General features: G+C 38.3%; 1 protein-coding gene across 7 annotated transcripts in view; it reads right to left on the bottom strand.

Moving 5' to 3' along the window:
• Positions 1–982: 982 nt before the first annotated feature.
• The window catches only part of BICD2 (BICD cargo adaptor 2), a 98,896-nt gene continuing 75,640 nt past the window's right edge, over positions 983–24,238 (bottom strand). The window contains exons 4-9 of one of the 7 annotated variants that reach the window (XM_052776055.1): positions 22,704–23,156; positions 20,811–21,830; positions 19,621–19,772; positions 6,322–6,532; positions 4,644–4,719; positions 983–3,105 (exon numbers count right to left, since the gene is read on the bottom strand). In XM_052776055.1, coding sequence (XP_052632015.1) covers positions 4,672–4,719; positions 6,322–6,532; positions 19,621–19,772; positions 20,811–21,830; positions 22,704–23,156 — 1,884 coding nt within the window. In that variant the 3' untranslated portion in view covers positions 983–3,105; positions 4,644–4,671. Of the gene's footprint in view, positions 6,533–19,620; positions 19,773–20,810; positions 21,831–22,703; positions 23,157–24,238 lie in introns of all 7 variants that reach the window. The other 6 variants (XM_052776058.1, XM_052776054.1, XM_052776056.1 and 3 more) reach the window with 6 other exon arrangements.

Below are 24,238 nucleotides of genomic sequence, written 5' to 3'. Positions count from 1 at the left end.
ACAGAAAAGAGTCAAAGAAACCGATGTTTTAATTAATAGCCATTCACTAGACAAGCTTTTAAGCTAAATATTCTCCTTTTGTTTTCTTTCTTACTAAAGCATTTTTGAATCACACCATTTTACTATTTCAACAGGTCTGTTCTTGTTCTTCTGTCATTTGCATGCATATATTTTTATAAAATGTTTCTCCATTAGATCACCCTGCAGATAAAGCTCCCATTATAGCAAATGCAAAACTATACAATCAGGACAAATGTCCTAGCAAATATGCTCTGCTAGTTTATTGCACACAATTCAACAAGTATTTTCATGAAATTATGTTGATGAGCTGGTGTAATGCAACTGACTGCTACCAGTCAGATAGAAACGATAAGCAGGATAGTTCTAGGAATCCCACCTGAGAACATAAGAATTGTTAACTATAGTATAAAACCATATTTAATATTTCTAGGGGCCAATATCAATTCATCAATCCAGGAATATCCTTGTATTGATGGGGTAAAACTTAGCCTTGCCCTCAAACTTTAAGCATACTCCTTCAGGGTTTGGGGTTTTTCTGTGAGTTAGTTTGTTAATTCTACTGGATAAACATCATCTTAACGCATTTTGCAGAGTATATGAGAAATTAAGATGTAATTTCAGGAAGACTTGTCACCACTGCCACCAAAAGCATTAGTCCTACCCTCCCCTTTCCTGTACTAGTACAAGTGTTTGCATGGCTCTTTGGTGAAACAGATTAAACCAGTCTGATCAAGGCCAAAACTAATCCAGGAAAATCTCATAAAACAGCACAGAGGATGGTGCTCCCCAAATATGAGCACAAATGATTCATTTTCTAGTTCTGCAGCAAACTTAGTTGTAAGTTTCCAGTTTCTCTCAGATAAAAATTAGTATTTATTTAGCCCCACAATGAAAATAGCTTAGGAAGATTAATTAAAATGGCACTTTCTTAAAACACAAAAACAACAAGCAGAAAACGCAATTCCTTTTCTCTTTTATTGATACTGCCAATGTGACTACCTTTATGCAGGCAGATTGCTTTCCTACATTAAACACTTTTTTATTAATTTGGAAGTAAGGTTTTGCCCTCTATACCTCCTAAGGTTATCCAATTAACACGCAGTTATACTTTTAAGAAGTTTCCACATTTTCTCTTTAACTTTTTTTTTTTCAGATCTGTGTAAAGATTACTTGGCAAGAATACATGCATATGACGTTAAATGGAGACCAATCCACCACTAAAAGGTAATGCACATGAAACATAATACAGTACTTCGACATCATTTCAAATAAATACCCACATACAAATGTAGTTATTTTAAATGCAACAATATTTCTTATGAATCAATACGGTAACAGAAGATGGAAATAAAAAGTCCCCACATCTAGGAATAATAATGCTTTTTTCCAGCAAACAGAAATCTTTTCCCCACTGTCAATATTATTTCAATTTGTACTTTTTTTGAGGAGTGGGAAGGCTCCCCCCCAACAAGTACCAATTTAATCATTCATGTGAGCCTCAACAAACAGTAGAGAAATAGGTACAGCTTGTTGATGCACTTCTCCATTTCTGTTTCCTGAAATTACGATGATTAGATACAACATGCAAGAGAAGATATCAATGTTTTGTTGTTCACATTTGCAAACAATACTATGGCTAACTGCACCCACCACCATACAAAGCTAATATAACATCAATATTCCTTATATGTTCTCTGTACTGTTACCACAAATGTGTTAATACATCTTGCTCATTTGTTCACCATGAGTCCATTTGGTTCCCAAAAGTGTATTCGGGTTTGTTTAGGTTTGTGGTTTTTTTCTCTATACCCCTGAATTTGCAAGGATTTGCATGATGAAATATCATTGACTAACAGAATTTTTTACAATTCCTTGAATATATAATCTCTATAGTAAGACTACCCATTAAAAATGTGCGAAAGGGGAGTTCACTTTGCACTTATTGCTCCATGTCTTTAATAAATTCCAAAACAGCCATTCCATTTCTTCTAAGTTACAGGACTTAGACTAAGCTACTCTAAGAGTCTCCCTTAAAATGATTAAAGGCACTACTGGCAATAATTAATGACAGAAAGGCGCTGATATATAACACCCTATCATTGACAACTTTAGAATTTTTCTTTCTAAATGTACCATAATTTGGCACAATAAAATGAAAAAGTAACAAAACAATTCCAATTTGGAATTTAACTGGTATAGTTGTATAAAATTCTGTTAATCAATAATACTTCAACTTCCTAAAACCCAGGAAATCTGGAATTTATAGGTAATACTACTTATTTAATATTTTTCAAGTGCCTATTACTGTTTTAACCAGAGCAAAGTCAAGTTTTCTTCTTGTTACATTGAACTATTCCTAAGAATAATAATACAATATGAAAAAAACCCCAGAATTTGAATACCCTGGATTTCTTAATGAACATGGCAGTTAAGAAAAAAAAAAATCAGTAATTTAAACATATAAAGCTTAACATTTTATAATAATAAAAAAAGCTGCTGAAGCACAGCACACAGTTTAGCAGAGCTCCTGTTTTTTTTGTTGAAACTCTTTTCTAATCACAATCTAGAGCCCCCCAAAAATCTCTGCCACATGCTGATGTAGAATTCAAAAATCACAAGCCCGAATTGGAGAGAGACTATGAGCACAAACCACTGCATTTATATAAACTCTTCTACATAAGGAATTAAAGAAGCTAAAGAAAAATATCAAAATATCAAAAGTGCACAGGTTTAACAATCAGATAAAAAATGAGCATCTGCAATGAGATAAGAAATTCCCCCATCCGAACATTTCTAGTAGATCATAAACTAATATGGTGATCGTTACATTTGAAGTAGGTTTCTTCAGCACTTGTAAGTTTTCTTACTGCAGCAGCACTTACAGGTAAAGCTTGTTTGTTTTATAGCTTCAGACATAAAAGGAAAGTTTCAGGTAGTATATAGGAAAAGGTGTTTTCAAAAGTTAGGATCAGGTCAGTGGTTTCCATTCTTTGTGCAATGGGCTACCACTTTTAACCATAATGAAAGAGGTTAAGAAATGCTGTTGCACTGTTGGAAAGGCCTTCTCCAGGGACTACTCTACAGCTGAAAAATGGAAAAATAAAATAGCATTAGGAAAAAAAAAAAAAAAAAATCAGTGTTTATTTCTCAATTAAAGAACTGAAAACTTAAAACAACGTGCTGCAAAAGCAGGTTAGTTGGTTGAGGGTGTCTGTTAGCTTACTGGGACAGAAGCAGCCATTTTAGCTCAGACATGCTTCCCAAGCCGATGAAACAATGCTTTATGGGGCTAGCCTGGAAGCAATAGCTTTGCAGAAAGAAGGCTTCTTACAAGTACTGAGTAAAGCTTTGCTGTTCAAGCACAAGTTAATGGCAATCAATGTGCAAGAAACATTTTCAGTGAAGCTTTAGGTTCTCCAGAAACATGCAGGTCAGTATATCATGCAGGCCAATGCAGAGAGTATCATTCAGAAGAAGAGCCTGCTTGCAGAGGTAGGTGATGGCTTAAGGAATTTTCCATGCTTTATCCCAACCCATTGAAAGTGATATGAAAGACTTACAGCAAATGTACGTTTCAAGAAATTGTTAATCAAGAATTACAAGACTCAATCTTAAATATTATCTAAAAATAGAAACAGCAGGATCAAGTCACCTTACCACCATTCCTCATTTCTTTTTATAACAGGTGCTACAAGAACTTAAGCCATAACCTTGACAAGCTCAAATAGCAGTCAGGTTGGCTTTTTTGTTTTTTAAAGATTCACAGAAATGAATGAAGATGGAAATGACTACTAAGACTATACTGGGCTAATAGCAAAATTGTTCATACTTGGAACTGAAAGCGTGAGCCAAGACTGATAGTAATAGTCACTGTCTGGTAACATTGAAATCTTTACAGAATGTTCCAATTAATTTGAAAAAAACCTAACAACGCATTCAATTAGTTTCTCCAATTTACCTTTTTGCCATCAGTATTTTGCAAAAATACTGCCATTAGAGACATGGAAGCAGTGAATACTGTATTAAAGCTCCCTACCATAGTAGCAAAATTGTAACTGTTTCTATTGGAGCAGAGAAAGTTAGCACTCAAATGCCTGCTTTTACGAAGTATTTATAAATTATACTTAATGCAGGAATGAGAAGAATAAAGGCCTTTTGGAAGATTGTGCAGCAAAGAAGAGACAAGCAGGATTGAAAATTGTTAAAAGATGTCTCGCTTCTAAAATATCAAACCTGCTATTTAGCAATATTAAAGCTCAAATTCAGGAGAATTCAGTGTTTTCTAAAAAAAGTAATAACAGATGCACAGGGCCTAATTTCTAAAGCCAGAATTGCTATTTGTTTAAACTTCTCAAGCAGTGATGTTTGAGCAACATACTAGACTTAAATCACTTGGGTTTTTTTTCCTCCTCTCAATATTGGTAAATGCAATTCTGGCACTGGATTGTGGCATTCTGATGTTTCCCAGCTTTGTAGCAAGGTTTCTACAATTCCATTTGTTTAAAGTCTCACTGTATGAATTTAGAAGTCTGTCTTTCCCCGCCCCCCTGCTATAATATCTGGGAAGCCAAAATCCCATGTGGTTTCCCCTCACTGGGAAAACAAGCTGTGCTCCTTATTACCTTATATTAGTACTGTGATATCTCCTGACTACTTATAGGCAGAGCGGCAATGCAGAGGAAGCAAGCTGCTGATCATCTATAAGAAATGGTAGTGAGATGAGGCAATACCACACCAGGAATATTAGAATGGCTTTATAAAACATCACTATCAAGCAGACAACTGTGCAGTCTCGCATTGCTTTTAGTAATACTATAGGCATACAAAATCATTTGAAGGAGTACAAAATGAACAGGGCTTTACATTAAAATAAAATTTGAGGCTAGGCACTTTAAAACTCTGGTTTAAAAAAAAAAGTGTGCCTTGTTGTGCTCCACAAATTTTCCACAATTTTAGAAGCAACATTTTCAATCTTTTTCTCTTATGTAGGCACCAATTATGAAGTACACTTTTATATTATCAAACATACGGTAATTAAGTGGCTAAAAAGGCCCCTTAAAAGTTCAATAGCAGACAAAGGTTTATTTGTTTTTAAAGATTAATATGTATACTAAGCTACTTCATAAATAATTATTAGCAGGATGATCTGGTTCAATTTCCTGTGCCTATAATGTAGAGCCCTGTGAAACATGTGCTTGCATAAGGAATGCAATATCTTTTGTGTATTTAAAAAAATGATCAGAGCTCTGAAATACTATCCTATTTAGGTTAATACTGAAAGCTGAGAAAAACTGTTTTGTGACTGACAATACTAGACCATAGTCACATTAATTCGACACATATACGTTTTGTGGCTACAGTAATATATAAAACAGATTCTTTCCAAAGTGTTATGCTTGCAAGGAGCAACATGAGACCACAAAGATCCTTTCAGGACATGACACTTTTCCACAGCATAACTTCTTAAAGTGGAACTGTCTACCAGGTAGGATCCCAATTCTTAAAACTTTAAGTTTTACATCAGATGGAGTAAATATTGCATATTTTTAATAGAAATGTGCAAGTTTCTTCTGGTTAACCCTCTGAAGAGAGGGAAGCAGAGTGTAAATAGTGTACCCTACCAAGTTTTTTTCTAGGTTTTATAGCCTGTAAAAGCCTTAGGACTTTGGTCAGTGGTGATATGACAGCAAGTTCTTAATATCTGCCACAATAGGCAAATTAAGTTTGGTTCCAGTTTCAAAATGCTCTGCATTTTCAAGACATACCTCTAATTTTAACATTTGCTTTTCACCACTTCTTAAGCCACAATAACAAGGAAGGTTTTCTGTTTGTTCCTGCCTGTGAAAGCATGTATTGAAGTATGCTGCAACCCTGGAGAAAGGATCACATTTGCGCTATACAAACTACAATTAGTAGCACCAGATGTCCTATATCGGGTGTACTCTTTTAACACTTACCATTAACAGCAAAACCCATACATGTTAATTGTGGAAAAAGCTAATTCCTTTCCACTATTAACTTGTTAATAGCATCCCCATACTTATGAATTAGTTACAGTTAAGACCACCATAATACAATTTGTATTACTTGGTTCAACAACATACTAGTACAAGTCAACTCACTGCGACATTAGATAGTGGGGATTTACGCTGACAGTTACAGCATAAAATAAGATGCATAATATGATTTTTCTACACACCTGTCCTAGTCACAATAGATTTTATACTTCTCACTACAAAAAACCTGGTTGTTAAGGACAGATCCTTCAGACCTGTCTCCGCAGGACCGAATATGACTTACACTAGGGTTACTGCTCTTGGCTTTGGAAGCAGATTTTGTGCGCACCCTTTTGGACTGCTCATGGTCTAGCTCCAAATGTTCCAGGCGCTGGGTCAGTGCCAGTTTCTGCTGGATAGCCATCCGAAGCAAGGAGTTCAGAGTCTTCTTCTCATCCTCAGCTGCTGCAAGCTGCCGCTGCATTTCATCCAGCTGTGTGACATATTCGTCACATCTGCAATGAAATACATCAATCTTTAGCAATCCTGTTTCCACCTACAAAATATGAATCCCTTGTGTCCGGCTGATATTAGCAGAGTGATAGTTTTGCAGTTGCTTGAATACACACTCTTTTAAACAGGAACTTCAACCAAACCTGTAGAAGATCACAATTACTTTTCACTGGGGTTCTTACAATCCCACACTTGGCACTTCCGTTCATGCCTTTCAAGATGTAGTATAATTAACAGCATCCTTAGATAATGAAAGTACGGAGCCTGATATAAGAGTACTCATGTCTAAAGATTAGTAAGATGCCCTTCCACAGTGAGCAGACACAACGCAGTCAAATTACTTTTGTCTCTCCTTACACAGAGACCACAAGAGTTCTAAGCTTCAGGCTGGAAAGGGAGCCTGAGGGGAATAGTAGGAGTGCTGTAAAATGACCATTACTAAAATGGCTACTAATACCTTTTGATGAGCACCTGAACTTCGTAGTTTGTTACTTTACACATGGAGTCCAAATAACAAATTTCCAGCGGTGACTGAACAGCACTGTTAAACACAAGCATCTTTCATAGTTCTACTTTAACCTACTCCGATTCCTGCTGTAAAAATTCTATAAGTAGTGCTTTATTACTGTTTTCTCTATAACAAGTGGCCTTTATATAATTGTTTTCACTATCAAAATTAATTTTAAAACAATTAAACAAAGGAAGTGAGTGTTACTGGGAACGCTGGGGGGGGAAGCTGTATGAAAGCCTGCAAGCTGTTTCATCTACAATCATTTTCACCAAGCTTGGAAGCTACTTAACTTGCACAGTGCATCATGAGCAATCTAAAAAATGAATGTCTTTACATGTAGATGCATATTTACTGCACATAGAAGACCAATTATGTGTATGGGTAGAAAAATAAATATTCATAGGTACCAGCTGGAATTTACAATGGCCACATCTGTAAAATACAACTTCCTCATAAAAGCAAAAATATCAGCAGAGAAGTTCCTTTTAACATCGAAATAGAAAAGCCCCTGACTTTAAGCAACATTTATTAAGTAATATAAAGCAGACTAGGGGAAAAAAAAAAACCCACCACAAACCAAAACTGCATTCATATGCAGATTCATCAGCTGTGCTTATACTATAAAATCCTGAATTCTGCTTTCTCTGACTTCAAATAGCAGGATTAGGCCTATATTCCTAATTATGTTTGCTTGGGAAGAAAAAAAGGGAAAGGAAAAATAGAATTTTATTTTTGAATATGTATGGAGATTAAACAATAACCCAGAAATATTCATATAAAACCTGCATGAACTACAACTGCAATGTAGCTTAGCATACCAGAAGGTTTTGAGTTTAAGGCCACTGTGTGAGCAGGAATCTATCCTCTCAAATCTCTGTGCATCCTGCTCTTGTGTTCATCGTAGTCTCTCTCATAGTGTGGGGCATAGGGGAAACCCAGCGTGTGAGGCATTTCTCTTTTTAAATAACACAAAACCAGGAACCTTAAACTTGCTAGAAGCCTAGCACCTGCCCTTTTCTCTTCATAGCTAGATCAACCTTACAAGGCAAAACCAATCCATACACCTCTGTGAGGGCCAGATCTTACCCAATTTACCATTAGCACTAGAGAAGAACAGACTGAAATGGCCCTCGGAAGACTGAAAAGATGAAAATGAATTTTGCAGGCGTAACAGTCCTCCCCTCCTATGGAAGATGGCACCAGCTCCAAAATGAGGGCATGGCTAGAGAAATGAATAGCTCACAGCATCATTACTAACCGTGAGCCTTGTTGCTCTAGATTGTCAGAGAGATATTTTCTTCACTTGGGGGTGGGAGCAAGGCACAGACTAAAGATTACTGTGAGGCCTGAGAGCTATGGGGTTTCCCTCCAGTTTTCAAACACACTCATGACATTTGAGGTGAAAAGCGCAAGTCTGGTTACATCACAACTTACCTTTCTGCTTTCTTTTCTACCTATGCCCAATTCCTTCAAAGCTCCACTACGGCACCAAGGGAATGTCCAGAAAGTGTTACCAGTTCCTTTGAGGAATGCAATGCGATTGCTTCAGCAAAATATGATCTGGCACTGGAGCGATCTGTCCCATTACCCTCGTTTCATTCTCAGTATTACCCTCCCAAGAGATTTGGGCAAGGTGAAATTATGGGGAGGTTTTTTCCCCCCCTTCCCAGCTCCTTTCTTGTGAATCAAAACGTATCCACTTTTGTACAGAACAGGAATTTAATTTAGACCCAAAATTTTCAGCTCAGTGAAGCAGTGTCAAGATTGCTGCAGTCTGTCTACTCATTTGACTCCCACCAGAGAGGTGCTAATCAAAGCCAGCCAAGGCAAAAGTGGCAGATTTATCCCCTGCCCCATTTAGAAAAAAAAAAGATGATGAAAACAAAACCATTGCAGTAAAGCAGAGTAGGGACTTCCCACATGGTCTTGCGAATGTCTCGTAATCCTCTTCTCTTAAACATTTCTGGTATTACTCAAATGCCTCTGATCAAACACAGTCAGTTGTGCCAAATCTGATAGCTGACTGGTAACACAGACAAATACTTGTCAGAGTCTAGAAGGCAGTAAAGTCATTCGCATGTGAGCCAAGTTATAATTAAAGCCACGACTTTGACTCCAAAAGGTTATTGTAGCAAGTCATTATCTCATCAAGCTTTCTGTTAGCACAAAGCTTTTAAACATCAAATAACTGTCCTTAGAAATTACAAGGCATTCGCTATTTCAAACATCTAAATTAGCGTGCTTTTTCCCCCCATAAAACTCTATGCAAGGAGTTTTTCCTTCCTTTCCAACAAAAAGGAAGTGTTATCAGTAGCATACATGCAGCTGCAGTTTCTACTGTACCTAGTAACTGTTCTCTCATATATAGGAAAGGACTGGAGAGAGGCAGGAGTGTTAACTACTATGACTACACCGTCATGCATCCTGAATCTGTTTTCCTGATCTTTACATCAAATGAAATTATATAGCCTCAAAACCAAACCTTCTCCTGGTGCAAGCATGGTCGTCCAGAGTCAGAGGAACACTACACTATGCAAAATACAGCAATTGTTCACTCGAACAGAACAAGTGAGGGTTGAAAAGTTTCGTAGCAGTGGATGTAGTCGTTGCGTGCACAGGTGGACTGGGATCTGCCCTACTTACTTCATTCCTGCTGTTCACTGACTCCCAATTTAATTTTCTCAAAAAAAAAAAAAAAGTTAGCCTTCCTAAGCATGTAAGATGACACAGCCTTTAGCACTACTTTAGCTTAATGCAAAGCTAGTAGTAGTAGCCATGGCAGCATAGTTTTGTGGTATGTGTATCTGTATTTTCACTGCTTTGAGGATAAAACAATAAAAGATCCTTCCCTCTTACAATTTCATTTGCCATGCGCTGAGCTACTTCCCAGGTGTACATTCAATACAAAAATCATCAGAAGGTCAGAACAGAAAATGTCTTTGTTTTAAAAACACCTCTGAAAGAAAATAATTGAGCTTTCATGCTTTAAAGAATATGAAATTAGCATAAGCCTGTTGTATATCTACACATTCACAGTTTTAAGTCAATAGTGAACAGAAGGCTTTGATGTTCCCTATTCTCTTATGACTGGTAATTAACAATACCAAAAAAGGAGCTTAAGGAAACATCAACTAGATTTTTAAAAACACCACCAGCTAAAACAAACATCGACACAGAGGAAATAAATATCCTGAATGTTAAATGTAAAGATGAGAAATAAAAACTAAATCCTCTAGAACACTACTGGAAGCCAAATTATTGAATAATATAACAATGGGTCATCTTGTTTTCAAAAGCTGCATACCACTACTTCCCACAAATGCCAGTTGTGCCTTATTTCTACATACCATTTATTTATTAACACTTTATTTAAGCGTTGTACTATATTTAATAACATTTATAGCTAAATTTACTATTGAATCAAGACCTGTTCCAAAAAAAAAAGTGATGTAACCAAATGCACCTGGGTATAATTATACTTCTTCCCCCTCCTCTGCAATCAATATGAGGAGCATATGACAACTTCCAAGAAAGCCAGACAGATGTGACTGAAGGAGGCCTTTTGAGAGAAGCATCAACTACTTTAACTTCTACCTCAAGAGATTAAATTGTCAACCTACATAAGAAATTAAAACACGGAGGATTAAAACCACAATTTTTTGGCTTTATGAAAAACTGGGAAACATATTAGCAGAGAAGCAGTTAAAACGACATCTAAATGAGCATTGCCTGCATTCGGCTACAAGGGATATTAGCCACCTGCTATTTCAAACTGAATCTTTACATTAGAAATTAAGATTAAAGACTGAATTTTAACACCTTCCCCCCACCTCCCCCTTACCTCAACCGCTGGTGAAAACCAGCTCATCTGCAGACAATGCGACAATTTTTTATTACCAAAGGAGGAACATAGGGAAGAAGATTATAGCAGTAATAAAGCTACTGAATCTCCTTTCACAAGGTGGCCTTCCACTCTGCGTTGTGTGGCAAATGCGAATGAGCCCCACCATGTACCGCAGAGCTGTGCTCCTCAGCACCAAAAGTAAGATTTAGAGCCAGTCTATACACAATTTGGATTTTTAAGTGGAAGAACACAGAAGGTTGTTACTAGGGTGTCCTGATTTCAGCTGGGATAGAGTTAATTTTCTTCCTAGTAGCTGGTATAGTGTTATGTTTTAGATTCAGTAGGAGAAGAATGTTGATAACACTGATGTTTTCAGTTGTTGCTAAGTAGTGTTTAGACTAAGTCAAGGATTTTTCAGCTTTGCATGCCCAGCCAGCAAGAAGGGAGGGGACACAGCCAGGACAGCTGACCCAAACTGGCCAAAGGGGTATTCTACATCATGTGATGTCATGCCCAGTACACAAACTGGGGGGAGTGGGGCTGGGGGGTGAGGATCACTGCTCAGGAACTAACTGGGCATCAGTCAGCAAGTGGTGAGCAATTGCACTGTTCGTCACTTGTTTTGTACATTCCAATTCTTTTATTATTATCACTATTATTAATAGTATTATTATTAATACTACTATTATTATTATGTTTGTTCCTTTCTGTTCTATTAAACTGCTCATATCTCAACCCAGGAGTTTTACCTGTTTTTTTTTCTGATTCTCTCCCCCATCCCACTGGGTGGGGGGGGAAGTGAGTGAGCAGCTGCGTGGTGCTTAGTTGCTGGCTGGGGTTAAACCACAACATTGGGATTGACAGCAGAAAACAGGCACACCTTCAGAAACTAGATCATAACTATTATCGCACCCGATCTGTCTGAGCTGGTCTCTTCTGAAAGAGCTCACACTGGATAGAGTTTGGCATATCCATAAAACCAAACACATTTGTTTTTTAAAAAGTTGTTGAAGCAGAAGTATTAAAAAGCTTAACCCCACATAGGCATGCTCCGGGCAGGCGAGTTTGCCACGTGTGCTAGTGCAAGTGCAGCCACACCAGAACTCACGCAGAGCTGACTGCAGGACCAAGGCCCTCTGCTAGGTCAGCATCTTTTAGACATTTTTAGGAAGTATACTAAGCCCATCTCTTGCCTTGGTTTGCACAGCTGTAAATTGTGCAGATTCAAACTCCAGTAATCTGTTCTTCAAGAATCCCTGAAGAACAAAATAAAGCACAAATCCTGAAGACAGCAGAAGAAAGAACACCCCAGATTTAGGCAGTTCAGGATTACAGATAAGCAAGCTCAAGGGAATATCTATGGAAACCTTAGCCAACTGCTAATCTGCAATTACTTCCTCAATACCTTGCACTGAAACTCATCTGAACTGTATATTTGAAAGGAATAAATGCTGTGGCCTTTATTTGTATAAATCATTGTGATTTTCACTGAGAATGGAGAACAGTTTATAACCAGCTACAGTTTTCCAGAATGTTCATAATCAGCCACGTGTAATCAATGTCCATTAGTAAAAGCTATTAAAGAAAGTAATCAGACCACAAATCTCTCTTGTAGTTTGAAACATATGGGAAGAATTATCTCCTGCACTGAAAGGGAACAATCAGCCCCACACTGCTGGACACTACAGCTCTTCTAAATTTCCACTGATAAAAACTCTCAATAAGAGATCATAAACTTTTATGGCAAATTCCGTCCTCCTAGAATTCAAAAGAAAACGCCTTTCTTTTTTATATTTAAAGGTTGAAGTTAACAATCCTATGCCACTAGATTAGCAGTAAGTTTAAAGCTATTGCACAGGCAGGACATTTTTCGCAGTTCTTCACTGAAGGGGGTAGCAAGGGGTGGAGGATCTAATCCTAAATTCTCCACCCCTCTCTACCCTATACCGCTGAAGCTGTGCACATGCTTTGTTTTTTTACAGACTATGGGCACTGACATTTCCTATTAATTGCCAAATGAAACCAAGACTTGCCTATCTAAAATGCTATGGATACAACCAACTGCTGCTGCAGTAGTCTGCCATGTAAGGTACTTTAAAGTAACCCACTTTCCGTTTTGATTAGTAACAAAAGGGCGGACAAGCTACACAACAAGAGCTGGCATTGTCTTTACTCTGACTATTTCTACGGCACCACTATTACATCACAGGAACACCTGTGTTTTACTCTCCTTAACAGTAGGCATTCAAAAAAGAAGCACCACGGCACACAGGAATTAGTGATGTGGACACAGCTGCTTTGAAAAATATCTGGGAGAAGAGTGCCAACTCATTGTAGCAACCGAGGTCCAGGGTCTATCTACAAGGGGTACCTTCACCAAGGTTGAGTCTCAATATATCCAGCATTACTTGTAGTAGACATTTTAATTGCCAGACACATTTACAGTATAGAGCAGGCACATCAGTGTTATAAACGTGACTATGTGCAAGACATCACTCAGGGTTTTTTGTACCATGTCTGTAAGACAGTCAAATGCCTTTGTCCTGCCTGGATGTCTCCTTGCGTTCACATGGGTGCTGGCGGCCCAGACATTTTTCTCTCCAGACATCATTCATCACCTCTAGATCTAGCACCAGGAATAGGAGGCAAATGCTGTTACTCCCGTCTGGGAATCCCATTCTGGAAATTTTCAAAGTCATATTTTCTGTGTCTGGCTCCTCTAAGCATTTATCCTATGGGTATTTTTAGAGAAGTTGAATACTTTTACTGTGTGGAGTCCAGTTATGAAGACCCTTTAGCTATAATTCTCAGTCCTGTGAGGACTCCACTGTTGTCTGCATGAATTTAAACTCCTTTATATTCTGCAGGCCTTTCATGTCCATGAACACAAGAATATTTTCCCAAATGCTTTGGATACTTGGAAAACTGACAGAGCTTGTATGATTCTGAACTGATGTATGTATTCATTTGAAACACCTTTTCTCCATTAATGAACAACAGCTAGCTGCTAGATTCTTGTGTGTAATCATGGATTTGTTTCTTCATCACAAGCACTATCTTATAATTTTAATCTCATGTTACATGCTGTCAGTCCTTCCAGTATGTTCTAACACTTGCCACTTGTCCCCTTGCTGACTTGTTGCAGTTTGTCTCTCCCTTTATTTACAGTTTATGAAACACTGGAACATGGGGATAGCGATTAATTACATCTAGGCACATTTGTTCTCTACTTTTCAAAGCCTTCTGCTTCTGCTGGATTTCTTTATTACTGTTCTATCTTTATTTTAGAGGGGTGAGAAATGTCTGCTCTCTTACTATCCTCGCTTGCTCTCAGGCTCTGGAAAAGAAACACAAAATACACGAACAACAAAGTTGAGAAACCTCTGTCTTTAATCAGAGGAGTGAAGATGTATCCTAAGTAACTTCTCAGAGCCAGCTTAAGTTTATCAGGGTTTAGTAGGAGAAATGCAACTTCATATGAATATAATTTTTTGGTTTTGTTGCCCGACCTCGAGCAAATAAGCCAGCTTTACTCCATCTCCTGCAAGAGTTTGGCTATAGTCTTGTCACACAGAAGGTATTTCTAGAGAGAAGAGATTATGGCATCCTCCCATGAGTGCAGGTAGTACTTAACACGCAAGTTAAAGAGACAAGAAACTTGCAGGCTATATCAAAAGACATGAAAACAGCAGAAAAATAACACAGGGAAGAGAAAGGTGAAAAACCATGTTGTACTTTCATTGTGTATGGTTTCTGCTATATTCTACATTTAGTAGAATTTTTGGAAGGATGCTTACTCAAATTCTAGCAAATCAAACTCAAGGAAAAGATTAGCATAACAAAATAAAATAACCTTTGCTTTTTAAAATGCAAAATTGTGTTTAAACTGCCTTCTTGTCCAATCCATGACAAGCTTTTCTCAGTGCATTCTTTTCTTGGCCCTGAAGTGATGGCCATACTGGCCTCCTGTTCTTCATCTAACTGTCCTTTAAGGACTTTAACCTGAATTGCTAGTTGATGAATCTGTGTACCTGTGCTTTATTATCACTTGCAGTGTACTCTGGAAATTGCAGATTCAGAGGTGTTCCCCAAACAACTAGCAGAAACATACAGTCTTCTCACTCCCTCCTTCCTTACTGAAAATTCAAGCTAAACAAGCCTCAGGCTTAAATTTCAAGCTGGATTTCTCTCATCTGTTTTGATACAGTATTTTTTTCCCCCATAATCAATTTTAAGGAACCTATGCTCTAATGTGCTTGCAAGTTTGAAAGACAAATTGCTTACAGGCAATCTAGAAACATATCTTGACCTACAAGACAAGGAAACTGTGCTTCACTCCCACCCCAAATCATTAGAAAAACAGCACATACTCCAAGTTCCCTCAAAGTACTCGGGAGAAGCTCTTTGTGTAGGAAAGAAAGGAATCAGTCTTTCTTCTGACAATATTTTAGAAGATGAATTAATTTATCTCAAATTTGCTACTAACGCCCCCCCCCCCCACTTAAGTGGCAATTTATATTGTTCTGTATAAAAAAAAAAATCTTCCAATTTTCTTAACCTACTAAATGAGAGTTACCAAAAAATTTAACCCTACCATAAAATATTTTTGGAGGTTAAATATTTTTGCCAGGAAAAGACAGCAGCAGCTTCTGGCTCTGTGCTCCCTATGCACTACTTTGAAGTGACCTGAATACCACCAGTGGTATCTACCTCTAGTCTGGGAAGTCCTGTTCTCACTCACTGCTTCTTCCTTACTTGGTGCTGTTAACATAGGGCATTGGTCACATTAAACTCAATAAATACTCAACAAACACTTTGAAAGCAGCCCCTTGATTCATATATACTTGAACAAAGACCTGAGTGAAATGAGTTAACTGCAAATGTGTGCTCTTTATACTTTTTTTTGGTCATAGAGATGCAATTAAAAATCAGAGCAGCTCAAACTCTTGAGAGTAAACACTGTATTTTAAAGACTTATTCTGCCTTTTGGAAATTTCCATTGAAGTTTTTATTTGAAAACAAGTTAGTTATTAGTTTATACTGTCTGAAGTAAAAATTCCAAATGAGTGACTTGTGTGAAGCCATATTTTCTTTTGCCAATTTGCAAGGATTTATTCTTTAAAATACAGAACATACCAGGTATGTATGTAGTACAGTAATACCCAGGTATTATTGTAGTTCAATGTTGCAAGTGTACTGTAAAAGTGACTGCTTTCTTTGCAATGTTCACTCTCATGTGCATACAATATATTGTTTTAAATTCCTAAGTAAATACATTCATAACTCTCTCAAAACAGTAACCACTGTAGTGCATTTTGTATGATGAATTTTGAGAAAGATTATTTTGGGAAATATTCTTTCAAACAGCTGCTCCAGATAGCAGGTAAAGTACAGAAGCCAGATGGTATCCACAAAGAGAAAGTACCACCACTTCATATCTTGTAATAAAGCTGAAGGCTGCACCCTAATGAACATTTACTGCATCATCGTCAGGCCTTGTTTATTTACATTTTGCAGAACCCAAACTGCCTGTTAGCAAGTGCAAACCTACTTGACAAAGTAAAACAAAAAAGATATTCAGCTTCTGTTCGGATTTTAAATGGAAAAGTGATTGCATCTTTTTTTTCTGGTGAAGAAAGAGTTTACTAATGAAGCATCAAAATGTTTGATTGTAACACAGTGATACATAAATACCTATTACAGTCTAATTGAGCAGATAAATTCCATTTTCAGCTCTACAGGGCAGATTTTAATCTGGCTTCCAGTGCTTTCAGTCTGTTTGTACATACAACAGGGATAAATGTGTTGATTAAGGAAATCTGGACTTAAACAGGGCAGCTATTGCATGTACATCTATAGTACATTATGCATATCTTGATTTATTCCTTTGTATGACAGTTTAATTTTAGGTGTACAGTGTTGTCTAGAGTGCTGCAGCAGTCCCTCAGTACTGGAAGCTGTTAATCTGCGTTTTGCAAGTTCTTCCTTTGTCTCCAGGCTGAGGTCCTATTGTATTTTCATCACTTATTAAAAATAGCTGGTAGTATTGCCAAATTAGTGGGATTAACCTACTTAAAAAGGAAATTAGGTCAGTTACTATATTCATGCCCAGCCTTCAACTCTCATGTATTGTTACGGCTCTCTTGCATCCTACAAAATGGGTGTCTTCCTGTGGAAAATACTTATCTGTGTGCAGCAATCTGCTTCATCCCACACTCAATACAACACTGAAACAAACACGGTGGGATAAAGGCCCCATCACTTGTTATTAGTCTCTGCTGATACAAACCTCTTGGCCAGAGAAGAAACACGACTTACTGTAGACTGTTAAGAGGTGCTCCATTAGCAGGTTGTTTGCGACGCTGTCAAATACTTCTGATATTTGAAACACACCTAAAAATCAGACTCCAAAACAGTTTTTGAGGTTATTTTCACCAAAGCGCCTAGGAACATCCCTTCCACGCCTACCTTACCTGAAACAGAGACTTAGATGAAACAACCACTGACAGAGGAATGCACTCGGCCAACCACCAAACTACTAATCCTCTCTGACCAGAGATCAGGGAGGGAAGGGGTGACAGTACCCTACCTGCAGTAATAGGTCTTGATAGCTATTGTGGCATCTGAAACACTGGGCACACTGGGAGAAAGAAGCAATTCTTCATGCTCTGTGCAACTGCCACTGTCTCAGGCTAGATGCAAAATGCAAGGCCTAGCTGCTTATCTGCCACGCAACGATCAGGAATGCAAGCGCTCACAAGACGAAAGGCTCAGCGGACCACACGTCCACTCACTCCATCCTCAGCTTTGAGTCCTCCTTTGCTCTTGGCCCTTTATTTTTTTCACTACAGTTACTACTTAAAGCGTAAATTCAGAAATGACAACTGTTCATTTAGGCAGGGACATCTGTTGTGCATCCCCAAACAGAGCTCACTCCTGCCTCTAATCACCCACAACTCCCTGTGAGAGCTCCAGGATAGAGCTCTTAAGTCAGTTGCTTTCAGAAAAACTTCATTCTGCCTCCAATTTCCCCATGCCAAGGAATCCTCATTATTGTCTTCCCAGGAAAAGGACAAGATTGACCTCTAGATAATACACCAAGAGAAAGGCAGAGAGAGAATTACCCCTCTGGCATTTCTCTGACAATTCTTCCTCTCCCAGACCAGTTCACAGTCACTCTCTCACATTCACACTGAGGCAGGAAAATCAACGTGTAGGGAAAACATACTGCAGTTACATGTAACTTAGACAGCTAGGTCTCTGCATCTAGGAAAAATAACTGAAAGTTAACAGTATGCTTTTCCTCTTTCCTCTCAGCTGCAAGCTGATCTACAACTAACAAAGAGATTGCAATTTCTGCATATTAATTACACCCCAGGAAAGGAGAGAGAGAGATAGAGGAAAGAAAGTAGGACAAATCCAGACTGTACAGGGCATTCCTCTCTCTAGCATAATGAGCTGCCACAATTCAACCTTTAGCATTCCTTGGTATCCATTTCTTCTTTCCATGCTTACCCACATGCATAGATATTGCTGAGAAAAGCTGAATCACCAGGAAGTCTAAGATTACTCAAGGAACATGAAAGCTGCCGCAGAACCACCCCCACAAAAGACCATACAGAAAAGCCTCAGGAATCCTCATAAGCACCCTCGTGATTCCTTACTATCGTGCTTTTTAGCATATGACAGAAAGAAAACCTTTTCTGGTTGGTTTTTTTTTTTTTGGGGGGGGGGGGATGTTGTTTGTTTGGGTTTTTTGGTTTTGGGTTTTTTTTTTTTTAGTGTCCAGAAAAGGCAGAGAACGAAGCAGCATACAGCACATACAGACTCTCCCATACCCTTAGGTTAGCTTAAAAGAAGTATCTAGGTTACATTAAACAGCATCCTTTACAGTATCTCTTCTCCATCTTCTTTAGGCAATGCATGGAATACGCAGGCAAATGAACATTGCCAGGGGAGTCCCTGTGAATCCCACTGAGCTGGGACTGACAACTTTTAGATAAAGATTCTTCTTTTCCTGTTTTCCAGGATCACCTCCACACAGGAGCCAACTGAGTGTTCCTTAGCTGTGAAGAAGATCTGGATTTTGTTAACATGATGTTGTTGCCTCAACATTCCCCAAAAGAAACGTGCAGACTTAAAGAAGTCAATGACAGTAGCAGTAAGCAACATGCAGATCAAAATAGCATTTATCACTTCTACAGCACGTGACGTGTCAGCAGGTATTTTTTGTCTGTTAACACCACAAAGCACAACTAAGAAGCAGAAGCAAGTTCCAAAGACATATGCAACCCAATCAGCTCACACAGGTAAATGGAATGACAGAGATGCCAACTGCAGGATGGACAACCTAAGAATAACAAGATGTTTGCAACATCTTTACTTTTTTCTGGATCATTACAGTTCAAGCAGAGTCACGCTTTGCATAATAAACGCTCATTTTGCATTGTTAAATGTCACTCCTCCTTAGAGTTAATGGCTTCAAGAACCAGGGATAATCTTGCACCCAAATTAAATAAATACCTCCACAACAACTTCTTGTTTTGTAGCAATATACTATATCCCTGGCATTTTCCTCATCAGTCAGAACCTAACGCAGACAAACACTGTAAGCAATGAACTTGGAAAAAGGCACCCCACCCTGCCACTCTCAGCATGGGTGGGTGGGCAGGATGTTCAGCTCTTCCCCCACACAAGCAAGGAATGACATTTTGCAGAGTTTGTATGCTCTTTACCTTGTAGCAAACATTGCTCTCAGGGAAGAGAAGGTAGCAGCATCTTCTTTCAAAGCCTTCAGCTCATTTCGCAGCTTCATCATTGTCTCCGTAACCATAGCTTTCTCATTTTCATACTTGCTTTTTAAGTTGGCAAGGGCTACCTCTGCAGTCTATTGTTTACCAAGAAGAAGAGAAATGTACTAGTTAATGGAACTCTTCACAAAGCGGCTAGCTAATACATTTCTAATCACTATTTGCATAATGAAACATTTACTTTGTACTGGAATGTTAAACTTCTGGTCAACTTTTCTTGTACAGATTAAATTTAATTTTTGAACACTGGAAACAGATTGAACATATGGGTCTCCTACTCCCATTAACCATGCAGCAGCATCTAGGAAGTTGCAGAATATACATTTAGTGACACCTATCTCCAACTAGTAAAAGAAATTAAACTTTACATACTTCAACACATAAAACGAAATCGTCTATCAGCATTTTGCCTTACATTTTGGGACAGCTTTATTAAAATGTGCAAAAGAAAACTGAAAGTATCTATATATTTTTTAAACAACGCTATACTTTTTTTTTTTTGAAGACAGCTTCGATTTGCACTATTTTAACTGTAGAAGAGACAATGAAGCATGTCACATGGTGTCTTAATGGTGGTTATTTTCATCTACTGCACTGCTAATGTGTATCAAATGGCACAGCCCAATCCCCAAAGACTAATTTTACCTTTCACCCCTGTTATTTTGACCATGTTCTTATGTGACATCCTCATCCTGGAAGGCTTTCTTTTATTTTGCAATTTGAGAGAGAACAGTACTTAAGTTTATGAACTCTTTTAAGGGTAACTACTAGAATTCTTTCAAGTAAAAAATAAGATTTACCTCTTCATTTTAGGTGTGTTACATTAAATCCAATCTAATCTAATTCAGACAGGCAGTAGATTGAAGCTACCTTAAGCTTAATAAAATCTCATGAGTACGTGACAAGCAAAAATCTGTTAAAGCCCCAGCGCTCAGCTTTACGGCAGGACAGCTGTGTGCTTCTAACTAAACAGCCTGCTTCAGCCTTGTACCAAACAAATATCAACAACAAAAGCCCCACTGAGTTGAGGCAGTATGACCTCAAAGATAAATTCTCTTGTATTTATGACCTAGTTCTCTGACACTATAACCTTCACATCTGTAACACCTGGTTACCTGTTTGTTGGCCTTCAGCACAGTTCTCAGAGTTGCTATCTGTTCTCTCTTGGTGCTTAGCAGGGACTTCAACTTCAGGATTTCTTCCATGAGAGCTTCCTTGTCTTTATCCACCACTGGCCCAAGTTCTTGAGTGGCAACACGCTGCCTGGACAACTCAGTTGTTCTGTCCACAGCAGCCTGCAGGTGTTTGATCTGATCCCGAATTATAGCGATCAAGTTGTAAATGTTCATCGGTTCCTTCCGAGGATCTGACACAGGAGATGGCAGAGATGATACTGGAGATGGGCTGCTGTCACCGCTTCCATTCTCTGCCTTTCCTAGCTCTATAGTTAACAACCCTTTAGAAAGAAGAATGGGAGACCTTCTTCCCTTGGTCTCTGGACTACTGCGTCCCCCTTTACCTTCCTTGTAGTAATCTAGCATCACCCTGTTTGGAGTTTCATTGTTGCACATACAGACATGGTGGTATAAATTGGCCAGCTCTTCGCTGAAGGTGACTAATTCATCTTGGGCCACACTGAGGCTGCCCTGTGTTTCTCCAGCAACATCACTGACTTTCTTCAGCTCCTTCTCCAGTCTGGCCACCTGTTCTCTGTCATGCCTACTGGATTTTTCTAGTGAGGTAATCTTTTCAGTGAGAGCTTGGCTCTCAGTCTCATACCTGCTCTTCTCTTCCTCATACTTAGACTCGCATTCTTTGTATTTGGCCTTAAGATTTTTGAGCTCTTCTTTTAGGTCAGTTATCTCTGCCACAGCCACTTTGTACTTGCACTCCAGGATCTCTGGCCCATTGATGTCAACCTCATAATAGTCTCCATCTTCATGGCTGTCTCGGTCCTTCTCATTGTCAAGGGCAGACTGACGTTCCTTGCTCACCTGGAGCTTCTTCATTGCGTTCAGGTTTTCTGTGAGCCTGCCAACTTTCTCATGCTGCTCCGAGAGGGCCCCCCGTGTATTTTCCAGCTGCTTCTGAGATTCCTGTAGCGTTGTTAACAAGTTCACCTTTTCTCTTTCCATCTGAAATGCATGAACACAGACATCTACTTAAAGGGAACTGCATCACTTAAATGGTTTTATTGTAAGAGACAGAAACTTAGCCAAGGTCCATATGGCTGCAGAAATCTGATCGCTTGCACATTATGGAAAAGACTATTTAATTCATTCTAAAACTATCTCAAGCACAGTGTTCCTTGCCAATTCCTTCTCATTTCCACTTCAAAATGCACATTTTTACACATTTCTTCCATAGCTGATGTTCTCATTGTGAAAACATCCTTTCAGCTGAAGATAAGCTAATGGTTACTGTTATCTTGCAAATTATCATGTAAATATTAGAAAACATGCAGCTAGTCTATGGTGGAAGCTTGGAGCTTCATGAGAGACTCAGAAATACCAAAACTTTTAAAGTTTCTCCTCTGAAAGTTCTTATTTTGAAAAAATCCAGCAATTTTTTTCCACAAAGGCTTTTTCTTCTAGAACACTTTAAAAAAGCTTGACAAAATAACTTTAAAATGTTTCCAGGCAACACAAATACGTACCTTGTTTCAAACTCTCCAACCTCCCAATAGCACAAATATAACACAGAAATACTTGGTACTGATTAGAACTTCATGTTCTTTGAACTAATTACAGAAAATAGTTATGGTGTACCAAACTCCTTTTGATGAAGATGACTGGAGTACTATCAATTTTTGAACAAAATACTATATTTCTCGCTAGTGACATACTGACAAACATTTAACATCCTCAAATTTTAAAACAATCAGAGGCTTTGCAAATATAGTTCATATTGTACGGTGGCCACATGAGATATTGAAAAGACTGAAATTACAACCCAAATAAACTCTAGCAGCTATTTGGAAGTACACGTTGTTTAGAAAACCCATTTACCTGTACAAGCTGTTGTTTCAGCTTCTGGATTTCAGAAATGTTTAATTCACTCAGAAGATCTGAAACCAGACTTGGGGCTGGAGGGAAGCTTTCATTTTTCTTGGGCGTTGATGTACTATTCTTGCCATTGCTGAGTTTGCTGAGGCAGTTCTGTTCAAATCCATTCATGATTTCATCATTATTGGGCTCTGTGGCTTCATCGCTGAACTTCAGTCCATCCAAAGAGATGTTCAGGTGGCTGTTGTACATGGAGTCGTTGATGTTCATGTAGTGAGAGAGCTCCTTACGAAGATTGTTCTTCTGCTCCCGCTCTGTCTTCAGCGTCTCTAAGGCCTCCTCAAGCTGGCGTTCGGAGATCTCCTTCAGCCGTATGGCATCTTCTAGCTGGCTGTTGAGAAATTCTGTTTCCTCTTCAAGCCTTTTGATTTCATGTTTCAGGCCTTCAAACTCCACCTGGAGATATACAAATAGAAGGGGAAAAAAATCCCTAATGAAAATGTCTGCGTGCAAGGCACCAAGTAATTTTACTTTTGAGTGTTTGATTTCACTAAATATGGTGAGAATAGAATCTTTTTTTTTCAGTTCTGGAGTCTAGTTTTGGCACTATGACTGCAAACATTGCTTACATAATTTACCTTGACAGAGACCATGGAATAAAATTTCTAAGCAAAATGTCAAATTAGCTGATCTATTCTAGCTTAATTAAGACAGGCGAGAGATACAGTGTGTGATACAGAGCATCACAAAACAGGCTTTCCTAGCACATTATGCAAACTCTTTCTCTGTTTGATTAACAAATTCCTTGGCCAACCTTCCCACAAATTCAAGCTCAACATTTCCAAAACCCAGCATTGCAAAGCTATGCTTCTGACACTCTGCTGCACTGCTGTTAGAATATTCCACTGGGCTTAAAACTGTTGGGATGCACCTAGCAATCAAACTCCGCTTTTATACATTCAGAATAAAATGTTTTATCATTTTTGTCATCATCAGTTCAGCACATCTTGAGAAAGCTACAATTCAGACTCTACACTTCAGACCCATAGTGCTGCTACATGAAATTTCATGGCATGCTATAAGTTTTTAGCTGTAAAATTGCCTTTTTTTTTAAACTTCTCTTGCACTGAAATTACAAACACCAATGATTAGTGTAAAATTTTTAATCCCTTGGGGAAAAAACAAAGTCTAAAGAATACTTTTTCCTTACCTTGAAAGAAAGGAAAACATACCACATGATATATGACCCTATTTATTTTTGCCAACTGCTAAAGGAATTTTAGATGCCAATATACACCAGTTTGGTAGTGCTGAACCACACCTAATTTAAAAACCAGGAACCAATCATGTTAATTCAGTTCTGCAAGTTAAGCCTGGAAAAACTTGATGGCTTCTTCTAGTTATGTCAGTAGATAATTAAAGCTTAATAAAATTCATCAAGTAGGATTAGGACAAGGTAGAAAATGAAATAATCCATTGCCGTGAAAAGAATTAGCTCTTGGTTCTATATATGTCCACTGAGCTCAAATATTTAAGAT

This window comes from Harpia harpyja, chromosome Z, assembly GCF_026419915.1.
Source record: "Harpia harpyja isolate bHarHar1 chromosome Z, bHarHar1 primary haplotype, whole genome shotgun sequence".
NCBI classification, from domain to species: domain Eukaryota; kingdom Metazoa; phylum Chordata; class Aves; order Accipitriformes; family Accipitridae; genus Harpia; species Harpia harpyja.
The sequence above is the reverse complement of the archived record's forward strand: the minus strand, read 5'-3'. Positions and strand labels throughout refer to the sequence as shown.